At 39.9% G+C, this 14,564-nt stretch overlaps 1 protein-coding gene across 1 annotated transcript in view; it reads right to left on the reverse strand.

Moving 5' to 3' along the window:
• Positions 1–14,564, reverse strand: part of LOC145988806 (glutamate receptor ionotropic, kainate 2) — a 275,816-nt gene that overhangs the window by 58,876 nt on the left and 202,376 nt on the right. Inside the window, exon 8 of the mRNA XM_083124002.1 lies at positions 3,869–4,072. Within this exon, the coding sequence (XP_082980128.1) occupies positions 3,869–4,072 (204 nt within the window). The remainder of the gene's footprint in view (positions 1–3,868; positions 4,073–14,564) is intronic.

Consider the following 14,564-nt stretch of genomic DNA (forward strand, 5'->3'; position numbering starts at 1 on the left):
GCGAGATCAGCTTTCTGAAATCAAGAATATACATACAGTAGAAACAATTGATATAAGGAAATAAGCCAAAAAAACAAAAATGATTGTGTACAAATCAACTTATGTACCACCATTGATATATGGAAGTGAATCCTGGATAATTAATGAAAAACAAAAACAAAACTTACAAACAGTAGAAATGAAATATTTGAGGAGAACAGTGGGAAAGACCAGAAGGAACAAAATCAGAAATCAAACAATCAGAATAACATTAAACACAAAACCAATATATCATCAGGATGTTGAGCAAGCACAACTCAGATGGTTTGGCCACCTCAGCAGAATGCCTGAACATTGAATACCTAAACAGGTATGGGAAGCAGGAATGTGAGGATTGGATCCAAAGAGACCGAAAGGAAGACCACGTAGGACATGGAATGAGGGAATGAAGGATATCCTGAGCAGGAGGAACATCTCGTGGAGTGAAGGAAGGAAGTTTGGCAGAAGATCGTGACAGATGGCGAGCTCTCTACAAAACCTCGACACCAATCGGTAGAAGAGGATCGGAATAAGTAAGTAGGTAAGTAAGAAACAATTGATAATGTAGGATATGAACTAAATTTTCACAAGTGTTATATACATTCCAGTGTTTGGAAGTAACTAGTTGCTTGTAATTCAGTTGCAAGTAATAGTTACTTTTTCGGAATACTAACTATAACTAGTTACTATAACTAGCGTGCCAAGACTTCAGTGTTTTGGGTGGATTGATGGATACATTCATTTGGAACGTCTGGTAGTCGAATTAGAAAGTTGTCATTGTCGAGGGAGTGGACATTGTTGAGCTTGGAATGGAATTATCTTTAAACGTTGAACATAATATTTACTTTTCTACTAAAAGTATTGTTAATTTATAAGTGAATGAACTTTCTTGTTAAATGAGAGAAAGTGTTAGAGGTGTCTGCATAGAGAGATTAGTAAAGTTCTAGTTTCAGCACCTTTATTATTAATTTGAATATGAATTTGAAGATTTAATACTCTAGTTCAACAATAAGCGTAACTGCTTGTTTTGTACTTTCTTCTTCTTTTTGCCGTTCCCACAAAGAAAAACAAGGATCAAAAATTAAGAAAGTTTTCGGAGCCCAGAATTAAAAATAAACACACTTCAAGACTTCTTATTATTTGATTTCTTTCCCGTTTTCCCACTTTCACTGTTTCTTCTCAGAGTACCACTTTGGCGACATCTGCATGGGATGGTTGCTAATGACCACAAAAGCGAACTGGAAGCGTTTGCCTTTCATCTCGTGTCAAGCAATATGTTTGAGGGCAAGAAAATTAATTCTGTGAAAGGGAACCTTTCCTCTTTACCCCTCTCTCTCTCTTGAGAGGATCCGGTTCAAGGGAATAACAGAACACAACGTCTTCTCTAAAGTTCTAGTTTTAATATTGGACCTCCTGCTTTTGGAACAGATTTATGAGTGGAAACTGAAAGGCGAAATTAAACTTTAAGTCAGGGAGAAAACCGACTGATTTCACTTCGAAGCATGTTCCCAGGCCTTTGCCGTTGAAGAGTGCAACGCTACGCCACATGCTACTATCTTATTCTCGTCTTCTTTTTGCTGCTCTTGCTTCCTTTTTTATTTGTTTCCGCAGTATTCCTCTGCCTTTTTCTACAAAATCAAAGCGATAAGCTTGTTTCGCTTTTGCCTTATATCCAAGCTCAGGATTTTCTTCAGCCGGTTTTATGTAGAAACTTCCAGAAAGCAGTCGGAATCAGAGAATTGGTTCGTCGTCTTTCTTATCTACTCTACAATCGCTTCCTGCAACTGCTTCGGTAAAGTAGTAAGGGACTAGAATAGCTCTTCAGTAAACTATAACGAAAGAGAGGTTGATTCGACTCGAGTTAATAGTAAGCTTACAATGTTTATCAAGAAAGTTCCATGCAGAAGTTTGAGTTCCTCAAAGAATGAAAATTATTTCAGTTGAAGTTGCCCTCTCTTCTTGCTAACAGAAACTCCTTCTCGTTCAAGTTCCCTAAAACCAAGTCTCAGCAGATACTTGATCCAGTTCTGATTTCAGGAGTGAACATCAGACTTGTCCTCAATTCAGGGTGGAAATTGCCAGTCTTAATTCTGTCCTTTGAGCGTGAAGTAGAAACTATTCTTCACAACTTTCTTGAATAAATTACATAAAACTACGACTGATGCCCGTTTTCACTGACATTGCACTAACTCGCGAGTAGAATGATCCGTGGGTCAGGGTAATCCTCGAGTAACGATCATCTTCTGTTGCACCAATATGGAAAGTGCGAGGAAGAGGAACATAGCGAGTCACGAATCTCTGGTTTAATCCTAGGAGGCTAGCTAGCCTCTAAGCAAGTGCCTAAACGTCATACAGATATGGAAGTGTGTGATAGGTTACCTCGTTCGAGAAGGCGGGGTTTTACACGGGGTGTGGTAGAAAACAAGGACAGGATGGAAGTAACGGGTATCCTAAACAGTGAGAAGCAACGGGCACGAGAAAATTTCAAGCACTGAATAAAGATGGGGAAAAACATATTTACCTGAAAAATTTTTGATATTTTAATGCAGCTTGCAGTCGTAATAAGTAGTGTAGTGTTACAGTGATGTTTGTAGTAGATGTCCGTGTACATGTAGTCATTTATCTTCACGTAGCATTCACGATTGTTTTACAGCTAATGTTTACATCGGTAAATATTTTTAATTTTTTATGTTTATTTTCCACTGCTTGTTCTACAGAAGAATCCAAGGGGTCCTGGGTTCGATACCTGGTGGAGGCACAAGAGGTTCGGATCCCACTTTAAACTGTAGGTCCAGTCCCGATTAGCCTTACTGTGCACAAAGTGGACTTAGAAAACACCAAATCAAGAAAATCAATCAACCTACTGAAGAATCTATTTCACATACTATTTTACGTCTAATAATTTTTCATTTTTTGTATTATCGAACGCATCTTGTAATTTAAAAAAAAATCACACTCGTTCATAATACTAGCGTAATGTTTGATGCCGGGTTTTGAGGTGTAGGTCTATGTTTGTATTGCACGTGCAATTTTACAAACTTTGTTCTGCAGAATGTGCTCAGTAAACATCTACCAAAGTATATATATTTAGTAACATACTATATATTTCTCCCTTTTTATATACATAGTTTGAGTCTATTACTTCCTATTTGAAATTTATTTAGCTTTGAATTTCTGAAGTGATTCCTTACCGGTTGCAGATGGCAGCCATTACTGCACTGCGCGTGGGTTAACTCCGCTTTCACTCGCCGATCTCGAAGGGTAAAGTTGACCCTCCTTTTACTCGCAACTTTTCCCTTTGTGCAACAGATATTCCGCCGATTCGTAGGTTAACTCTAAGTTTACTCTTACTAGCGAGTAAATCGACGTTGGTGCAAACGGGCAAGAGAAACCTTGAACGAGTCCGAGCCCTGACTAACACAAGTTAGTATGCAACTTAATATATTCTTCCATGCATCTTGTAGGTCCAATCCCGATTAGCCTTACTGTGCACAAAGTGGACTTATAACACAAAATAAATCAAAATAAATCAATCTTCCATGCATCTTTATTGTCGAGGATAAGCGACATAAAATAAAAAAATAAAAAATTATGATTTCTACAATCAAAATCGTAAGATACACAAGTTTTCATTACTGTTAATAATTACTGTTGTCTATTTCTATTGCCTCTATTTGAAATTGTCATCTTAAGAGGTTTTTATCATGATACTTCTTTCATATTTACCTTTTTTGACATTTTTCCCAATATTTTCTCTCCAAACAACACACACCAATATTTCAAGCCACATCTCCTACATTGAAATTATACATTTTCTAAAGAATGGCAAATGTCAGGTTTAGGCTCATACCTTGTCTATAAGTTCCTTGACGATTCCATTCCATTCTTCTGTGTCCGGGTCGTACACTCCGTACATATGGTCTGGTACAAGTCTTATCGCGTAGTGGAATCCAACCAGGTTGGCAATATTTTTGAGCAAGTCGATACAGAACCCTTCGTATCTGGAATTACCAGTGAGGTTCTTGTCCTGCTTTACCATTACGTATGGCTTCTCCTGGAAAAGAAAGAACTAGTAATCAGAAATATTTTTTTGGTATTGTAAATATAAATAGGGATGCTTGGTCTTGTCATACGGGGTGTCCACATGAAACCTTACAATTGTGAGGAAACTATTATTTCACAGCCTTCCGGTTTTCGGCATCATGTAAAGCAAGTCAAAAAGTTTCTTTTTTTCAGGTGCTGAGTAATTACCAACGATGATGACAACACAAGAGAGAGCGCAGTTTGGGGTGTGATATGCGAAAACGAAATCACCAATTCCAGTCCAAAGATATTTCAGACGTGCGTTCGAACGGGAGCCATCAGACGTAAAAGCAATTAAGGCTTGGTATGACAAGTTCATAGCCACTGGGAGTGTTAACCGACATTCAGGTTCTGGCAAAAACTGCACATCTGATAAAACGGCAGAGGTGATTATAGGGAGATCTTCGAGAGAAGCGCGTCAAAGTCAGTTCGCAGAGAGTCACGAGAGCTGAACATCCCACGCCCAACAGTTCACAATGTCCTGCATAAACATCTTCGTCTGTATGCATACAAAGTGTAAATTGTTCAAGCGCTGCAGCTATAAGACAGACCACAACGCGAACAGTTTGCTATTCAGATGCTGAACCAAATCGAGCAAAACCCTGACTACCTGAGGAATGTGATATTCAGTGACGAAGCAACCTTCCACACTTCTGGAAAGGTTAATTGGCACAACGTTCCGATATGGAGTTCTGAAAAACCACATAGTGTTCGGGAACATGCCAGGAATAGCATAAAGGTGAATGGGTGGTGAGCAGTTATAAAAAACAGAATTGTCGGAATGTTTTTCTACATCGAGCAAACGGCCTGCCTCCGTGGCGGAGTGGTTAGTACTGCGCGCTACAACGCCAGGGGTCCCGGGTTCGAATCTTGGCCTGGGCACGGGTGTTAGTATCCCTTCATCAATTTTATCATATCATCACTCATCCTCATCCTCGCGATTAGCCAAAAGTGGCAGAAAAGCGAAGTAATATAAACTAAATCAATCAATAAATTCATCGAGCAAAAAGTAACCTGGAACTGTTATTTGTACATTCTTGAGTGATTTGCTGTCCCTCAGCTCGTTTCACTGCAGACAAATGTGATCTTCCAGCAGGATGGTGCATCACCGCCCTGGAATTTGGATATTCGAGAGTTTCTGGACAGAACGTTTCCCACAGTGATGGATAGGACGCGACGGACCAATCAGGTGGCCACCGCGATCTCTGGACATAACCCCTCTGGATTTCTTCTTGTGAGGTTATGTAAAAGACACGGTCTTCACTTCACCTGCATGTGACCTTTGTGATCTCCGCAGGCGAATTGAGAATGCCATCAACTCCGTCACCCCTGACATGCTAGCGCGCACATGGGTCGAGATCGAATATCGGCTAGACATTTTGAGGGGTACAAAAGGACCCCACGTAAAAGTGCACCGAGTTAAAAAGAAAACTTTTCGAGTTTGGTGATGATGCCGCAAACTGCAAGGTTCTATGTCGATTAGTATCCTCACAATTGTAATTTTAAATCAGGGAGGTTTCATGTGGACACCCTGTATTTCTCGTAATACATCGGGAGCCCGTCTGGATATTACACAAACACCGATAGATGGCGACACATTAGCAGTTTTATGCGAATTTATTTCACACGTTGGATTAATCTTGTCAAGCCTTAATTTGAAAAGCGGCAGTGCAGAACAGTTGTCTTGTGCAAATTTTTGAGGGTAATCAATCTACAGCATACGAAAACTTCAGAACAAAAAAAAGTGCTCGTCGAGCTCGCCTATATGTATTCCACCTTGCACACTTCAAAGGGAGATTTGTTTGGGACAGCCTGCAGGGGTCTTCAACTCGTCAGACAGTGCGAGCCACATTAACAATTTCAATAACGCTCGCTGGCCACGAAGCTATACTGCGGTATTGAAAACTGTAAGGTGCTGCCATCTATCATTTACTTATCCGGTTTTTATGTTAAGTACTTAATTTTTTAAATGGGCACGGGCCACGGCAAAGGGCTCTGCAGGCCACGGGTTGAAGAAGGTCCTAGAGGTTTGGTTTAGTCGTTTGATCACAATAACAACATTCAATAAGTAGGACAACAATGTCCTGAAGAAAGTGAAAGATATTAATGAACATGTCGGGACATACATAATAATACCTGAACTCAGCAACTTTGGTTCGAAATTGCAAAAGTAGCCCGTGTGAGCCAATAAAATAACGACGTTTGTATTATATATTTTATTAAACCAAAATACAGGGTGTTCCAAAATGAATATCGGGGTTTCAATGAAGTGTATCTTCTATTACATATACATTACAGAAATGAAACATACCTTAAAAGGAAAGGTAACTCAAACAGTTTTTGTTTCTACTTCGCAGGTGATGTTTCGTAACTCCGCCGCAGCACGGCGCTAGTAGTAAAGATGGAGATGACTCCTGAGCGTAAAGCCTTTGTCTCTTGGAATTCGCAAGGTGTAACTCAGCAATTGGAGCGCAACGTACTTTTCGGCGGGAATATGGATGTGATCCCCAATACAACATCCGAAGATGGTACAACCAATTTAAGAATACGGGATGCCTGTGCAAAGAGAAGAGCTCCGGAAGACCACGTCTACCAGATGAGCAAGTGAAACAGGTCAGAGCAAGTTTCGGTCGGAGTCCCAGGAAATCTGTAAAGCGGGCGAGTCGAGAACTGTCAATGCCGTCCACCACTGTTTGGAGGGTGTTACGAAAGAGATTGCACATGAGGCCGTACCGTCTACATCTGTTACAGGCTCTAAAGCCTGAAGATAATGGACCCGTATCAACTTCTGCGAAAATGTGCTGGACATGGAAGATGATTTTCTTACAAGTGTGATCTTTAGTGATGAAGCCTCATTTCATCTTAGTGGACGAGTGAATACGAAAATCCACACCAAACGGTGCAGCACATGAGGGATTCGCCAAAATTGAACGTCTTTTGTGCTCTATCCAAAGAACAAGTGTATGGACCTTTCTTCTTTGTGGAAAACACTATCACTGGTACTGCGTATTTGGACATGCTCCAGCAATGGTTCTACCCTCAACTGGATCGTTAGCAAAAAACAAACATCATCTGGCATCCGCCCCCACACTTTCATCGTGAAGTACGGAATTGGTTGAATGCTGTTTTTCCCCAACGATGGATCTGTCGTCATTGTGAGGATGCCGTGGCTCTTCTGCAATGGCCCCCAAGATCTCCCGACCTCACCCCCTGCGATTTCTTTTTGTGGGGGTATGTAAAGGATAGTGTATAAGTGCCACCGCTACCTGCCGACCTCCCTGAATTGCAACGCGGGATTGATGCAGCTGTGGAGTATGTTACAACAGACATGCTAGCTTCAGTGTGGGAAGAAATTGCCTACAGACTAGATATGTGCCGTGTCACAAGGGGATCCCACATTGAACATTTGTAACTTGTGACAAAAAACTGTTTGAGTTACCCTTCATTTTAAGGTATGTTTCATTTCTGTAATGTATATGTAATAGAATATAAACTTAATTAAAACCCCGATATTCATTTTGGAACATGGTGTATTGTGCATGTTAAGATAAATAAAGCAAAACAAAACATTAGTTAAATTTGCAAAATAAACTAAACAAACGCATAGCGGTTAATGTGCAAATTACAATTTGTGAATATGATTAGGTTTGTTCTAAAGTTAATTTAGTTAGATTGAATAAAATATTGTGCCAGTGATCAAAACATATTTTACGAGAAACAAACAAGACTTGTTTATATGTTCCACATCTAAATAGGTGTTCTTTCATTATTTTTTCCTTTTCAGTAAGAGGTTTATACATTTCATGACTTCTATGAGTTGCTGCCCTTCTCCGTTGTGGTTCACCCTAGCGTAGCCAGAGGTCCTAAATTCGATTTTTTGGGTACGTTATTGACGTTTCATTGTGTTTGTTCTTTCGTGTAATTCATAATTCACCATCATTGTCCTGAATAAGTTAAGGATGTAGGACAGCGACCTAAAATATCGAAATTAAGGGAGCTTTCAGACCGAGGCGACACTTGTCGCTTGGAAAAGAACCCTTGGTAATCAGTACAACTTTCGAACAGAAGAGACACAACGAGGAGCACGTGTTGTTTGTCGCTTCCGTGTCGCTCGGTATGGGACGTTTTCTCAATCTTACTTCGTTCAATGAAAAATTTGGTTTATTTTTCTATCTTGCCACTTTTGGCTAATCGTGAAAACAAAGATGAGTGATGATATAAAGAAATTGATGAAGGGACACTCTCAAAGAACACCCATGCCCAGACCGGGATTCGAACCCGGGACCCCATGGGGTCGAAGCTCGCTGTACTAACCATTCCGCCACGAAGTTCGGCAACTATATATCGTGTCGACTCGGTCTGGTTTGCGCATGCGAGGTGAATGCTTGTTTACAGACTAAAGGGGTCCAAGTCGCTTGTCACTTCGGTCCGAAATCTTCCTATAAAAATTAAAATCTATTAGTTTCTTGAGTTAGAAAACCAAGATGGGGTATTGTCATGCTCACGAATCGGTTATTGCAGATTACTAACAGTCAATGTTAAACAACGAAAAGAGATTTGCCTTTTAAAATTTAGAAGAGCACTCGCGCGCACGTGCGTCTGTTTACATAAAACTCCAGGCTACGAATGAGCAGGGATGTGACGAATTTAGTTTCGCCTCGAGTTGGAGTCTAATTCTCATTTTTGTCTGGAGAGGAAAGCCTCTATATCGTCATTTAAATTCTCGGAATAGTCTACGTCGTGTTATCATCTCAATTTTTTTTTTTAAACGGCTCTATTCTCGGTCCGTTGTTAGAACGAAATCAGTTTAAACAACTACGCATGGCTTGTGAGAAATCTTTTTGATTGTTCCTATGGAAGCTGTGCAGGGATCTTACACGTAGGAATATAGTGCGTGCGATAAAGTCATACTATTCAGCGTAACTGCTGCATTGAAATTGTGGGACCTTATTCATTCATGGGCAAAATAAGACCAGAAAACACGCAGATATCGTCGCGCCAATGCCCAGACCACGAATGTGCAAATTTTGACTTTTTCGCCCAGAGCAGTTTCTGCCTACTTTTTGTTGGATTCCTATGCTAATATGATCTAATTAACAGTAATAAGTAGCTACATAATTTACCGATGACACCATTTAATCAAATGCATAACCTGGTTTTGTCAAGGATACTGGATATTAAAATGCTTACACTCAAAGTAAAATTAGCACATTCGTGATTTTCGCATTGGTGCGTCGATCTTGCTACCATACTGTGCAAATTAAGATTTTTGCTTTGGGGGTTGCAAACTCGTATTTGTGATTTCATTTTGGGTATGCAAATTTATATATGTTACCAGTCAGTAAATTAAGTATTGTCTTACGTTTCTAAGTACCGGTACCTTAGAACATGGGTCTTAAACTAGGTCATTCAATCTTATGATAACATTTACACGTAATTTAGAAATACATGCTTAGAAAGAAGAGCTGTTGAACTTGTAACACCGAAAACGTTACCAAATATTTCAAGTTCTAACTTAACGTCCATCTAACTTACCTACAAGTTTCTTGTTGAACACTTTAATTCGTGTAAAATATAAGCACTATGCCATGGAAACTTAAGTGGAGAAACTGGCTGCTGTTGTCTCGGTGAGGTTGGTCACCTACAGAATGATATCCTTTAATCTACAAGGCTGCATCTTTTTACGCCTTACGAGGGTCATTATTTATATTTTGAGCCTAACAATGAAAAAAACAGGAATTTGGCATTGAAAACTGCTTTATTGTTTTTCGAAGTATTCTCCTTTATGGCCAATACACTTTTGCATTCGTTCGAACCATTTGTCAAAGCAGTTTTTCCAATCTTCTTGAGAAACCTCCATAATATGGTTTTTGAACGCATCAACGGCGTCTTCCGCCGACGAAAATAGTTGTCCACGCAATTTATTCTTGACATTCGGGAACAAGAAGAAGTCATTGGGTGCCAAATCAGGACTGTACGGCGGATGACCCATCAATTCGATTTTTTGACTGTTCATAAAGTCGGTTGTTAGACGAGACAGCTGGCATTGTCTTGATGAAGAATGATCCGACGGCGTTTGTTTGTTTTCCGTATTTGACCGAAGACCTCTGGCAAACAAATTGTGTGTACCATTCAGAGTTGACCGTTCTACGTTCCTCTAAAGGCACAGTTGCCACATGACCAGTTTTCCCGAAAAAACAGGCGACCATTTGTTTCGATGTGCTTCGAGTGCGAACAACTTTTGTTGGATTGGGTTCATCTTGAAACACCCATACAGTCGACTGCTGTTTACGTTCCGGCTCATATGCATATATCCATGATTCGTCACCTGTTACAATCTTATATACGTCTTTTGAAGCACCACGATTGTATTTATTGAGCATTCGTTTGCACCAATTGACGCGAGCGTCTTTTTGAGTTTTTTTCAAATTGTGTGGGATCCAACGAGAACATACCTTTCTCACAGCTAAATGATCATGTAATATTTTATATATGCTGGTGGAACTAATGCCTATGGTTGCCTCAATCTCACAGTATGTCACATGACGTTCTTGCAGTATTAGGTTTTGCACAGCATCAATGTTTTCTTGAACAACAACTGATATTGGACGACCTTCGCGAATCTCGTCGGTGAGCGAATGGCGGCCACGATTAAATTCGTTATACCAGCGTTTCACAGTGGCAAAGGATGGGGCTTCATCGCCAAATGTGGAAGTAAGTTGATCGATGCACTCCTGTCTTGATAATCCACGTCGAAAATCGTAAAAAATCATCGCACGAAAATGTTCACGAGTTAATTCCATTTTATTGTTGTCGCGCAATCTCCAAGGCAACATAAACAACACAAATGAAGCTATTGACAAAACATTTGAAGTACGTTATGGTCAATAATGCCAGACGATTCCGTGCAAACGTCAAATCGCGCCTAACTTCAATCAGTGTTGCCAAGGCTCAAAATATAAATAGTGACCCTCGTATGATGACCGGACCATTCGTAACATCCCAGCTCGTTATCGTGCATAATCTTGCACAAACTTGTCCCTCTCCCTTAACCTCAAAAGGCCTCGTGCACCCTGATTCTGCTGGTTTTGTTAGTTTTGCGTGACCTTCACTCACCCCCTCTCAAGGTAAGCGTCTCCCCACTTCCTCTGAAAAAAGAAAACCCTTTCTCGGCCAAATCCAGCTACAGGTCTGGGCAAGTTTGGACAAGTTTGTGTAAGATTATGCACGATATCGAGCTGGGATGTTACGCATTAATGGACCGGATGATTTTCAATTGTTTTTGTTAGCTATTAAATAAATGGTATATATGCTTTCCATTTCATTTTGTGTGAGGCGGATAAAAACATCCCTGGCAGGGATAAAGTAATTTTCTTTTGCCGGGGATACAATTTTTGTGAGAGGGAATCCCCAGCACCCCTCCCCCCTTCGTTAATTCGCACACTGCGCTACCATCCCTACATATGAGAATACCTCACTTTCAAGGAGGGTGCAGAGATGAAAGTTTACTTAGATTTGTCTGGGAAGGGTGCTTCTCTAAACCCCCTTCCTCCATTAATTTCCAACATGTCCCCCTTCGCGTTGCTCGACCAAAATCCAACAATCGTCCGTTCCAAACGACAAACTCGGTGCGCCCAAGTTTTTATCGCACCCTTCGCAAACAACAACAACAAAAAAGAATATCCTCTCAACCCTGCCTCTCACACTTTAACTTCTAACCGGCCGCTCGGAATTATGACGGACCTCCCTTCCTTCCCTCACTTAATGCTACGGGCACAATGGCGGTCGTGTCCACTTAGGAACTGGACCCTGAAGTTTTGCGAAACGGTGAAATGCAATTACGAGCTTTGTTCTCTCCCGTGGCTCGTGCCGATTATTTGTATTCACAAGGAGGGTTCTCTGTGTTCTCAGAGGAATTAAACGAGGAGTCCTCGTTATAAAAGCCCCGTCCGTGCCACTAAACAGAAGGCTGTGAAGATGCAGTGTTGCCAGGCGCACATGAGAAAAAATAGCGTTTTTTTAAAAATTTCTGAATGGTACTTTATTATTTGCATCAAATTCCATCAGCTAATTTCGCAGTTGGCACTGTATGTTCAGATTAAGGACTTTTGGCAGCCGAAAGGTCGATTTTTTCAAATTTTCCTCTCCATTCAAAAAACCGATGTAATATTCCAAAATATGAAAAATTACATCCGCTTTGAATTCCTTGTAGAGCATTGACGTGAATTTTCGTATAGTTTGCTTTGACTGTTATCTAGATATTATCAATAGTTTAATAGACTTACGTAATCGCGAAACTTTTGAGAATATCTAGATAACATAGAAACCAAAAGTCACACAAAGATTGTCGCCTTTTCTGTCTTTACACCGTTGAACTCAATGTTATTCTTTTCAAAACCGGATGTGCAGTCCCCGCCTGATTCAAGGAAGCACATAAATATAAACATTCGGTGAATAGCCCCTATATTTGCTTACTTAACGTTGCTTTTCTGTTTCTGATAAGTAAAAAACGACACCGATATATGTATATGTATATACGTGTCAGGGGCGTATATTCCAGGCTAGCTAGGCTATCTGCAAAGCCTAGAAAGTAAAATACTGAAGAGAAATAGATTAGAAACTGTGAATAAACCTAATTATAAAAATAAGATAATTGCGATTCTGAAGTTGGCAACCTGAATTCTTAGGAGTTGGCAACCTGAATTTTTATAAGTTTGCAACCTGACTACCGTTGGGATGGCAACGTGGCTTCCTTGAAGACGTCAGGAATTAGTCTAGTCTTCTCCCTTCCTCCATAGCCTAGGACCAGGTGTCCTAGTGAGATAGCCCAGGTTTTTGACTCAGCACACGCCACTGATACGTATATATATATACACACACACACACAAGGTATATATATATCAGGAGCGTATATTCGAGGCTAGATAGGCCATCTGCGAAGCCTAAAGCTCAGAGAATAAAATGCGGACGAAAAATGGATTAGAAATTGTGAAAAAAATTGTGCAATTTAATGAGAAGATGATGGTGTTTCTGGAGTTAGCAACCTGATTTGTTTGGAATTGGCAACCTGACTGCCTTTGGAATGGCAACGCGACTTGCTTGAAGACGCCGACAACGCCGTAGTCTCTAATCACTTATACGCAGCCCCGGCTCTAGTAATTTTGCCGCCTCCTCCCCAAAATACGTACAAAGAAAACATAATGTATGAACAACTACGTAAGCTGGTTATCCGTGGCAATTTCACATGGTATAACCAATTTTTAACATAATAAAATGAAATAATACATAATGTGAGAAGATAAGTTATTTATAAATAAAAAAAAGAATACTCCCTCTGTCCCATAATTATTTTCCGGTACACCTTTGTTTGTTGTCTCATAATAATATTCAAACTGTGACATTGGTGTATACAGAAGAAGAACATGAAACAAGGGAATGAGTCATACAACTTTACTACTCAAGGATCAGTACAAATTGTGCTTTCCATCTGCCTCTTCGTTTGTCATTTCTATACTACCATTTTCGCATACCGGACTATAATTATGGGACAGAGGGAGTATATATTTAAGCCTAATAATAATAAAATATCTGTTGCATTTACTCAGCATAGTTTCTGCCGACGTGCAGAACTCTCAGCTCTCCTGTTTTGTTTCACTATTTCTTCATGACTATTTATACTGTACATAATTATGTACAATTTCCAGAACGTTGTACATGAAGTAACATATCTTCACTTCCTCACTATTTACAATAAACTATGTACGCCTCGTAAACAACGATTTCTTCATGATTACACTATTCACTTTGTACACATACAAGTGTTCCCAATCAGTGTAGCTCTCAGTTCTGAGTGAGAATTTGTTATTACAGAACAACTTACAACGAAAGCAGAAGACAGTTTTTTTTCTATTGAATAAACCAGTCACGTTCTGTCAATATGTTGTTCTTCATTACTTAATTCGCGAGTGAAATGTGCAGGTGAAAATTTCTTACCATTAGAGCTGCGAGGGAAAATAAAATCAGGTTTCGGTCTCTCAGGTGTGTCTTTTTTAACGATCTCCACTCTTTCGGCGTCACTCAAATGTGGATTCCATTTTGCAGGATCTGTATATTGTTCATACAGTTCCACTACATCCTGAGCACCGACAGAAGGAGATTCTGTTTCACTTTTTTGCTGAAATACACCATTATCATCAGGATCGCAATTAGAAAAACCTGCCACGAGTTCAGAATCACCGGTTTCGAATTCTTCGGCTTTCACTACATCGCTTGCCTCAAGCTTCAGAAATTTGTGCAAAGCTCCACTTTGTTTTTGTATATTGCGCTCTTTTTCTCGTTTACGTTTACGATATTCTGCACCCGAGAGTTTTTTTTCCTTTTATCAGACATACCTTAGTTTACAATTACAAATGCAACAATTAATTTTTAAATCTCTTACGACGACTTGACAAACCAGTTGTTTT

The sequence above is a fragment of the Lepisma saccharinum genome, chromosome 6 (assembly GCF_977018435.1).
Source record: "Lepisma saccharinum chromosome 6, izLepSacc3.1, whole genome shotgun sequence".
In the NCBI taxonomy this organism is placed as follows: Eukaryota; Metazoa; Arthropoda; class Insecta; order Zygentoma; family Lepismatidae; genus Lepisma; species Lepisma saccharinum.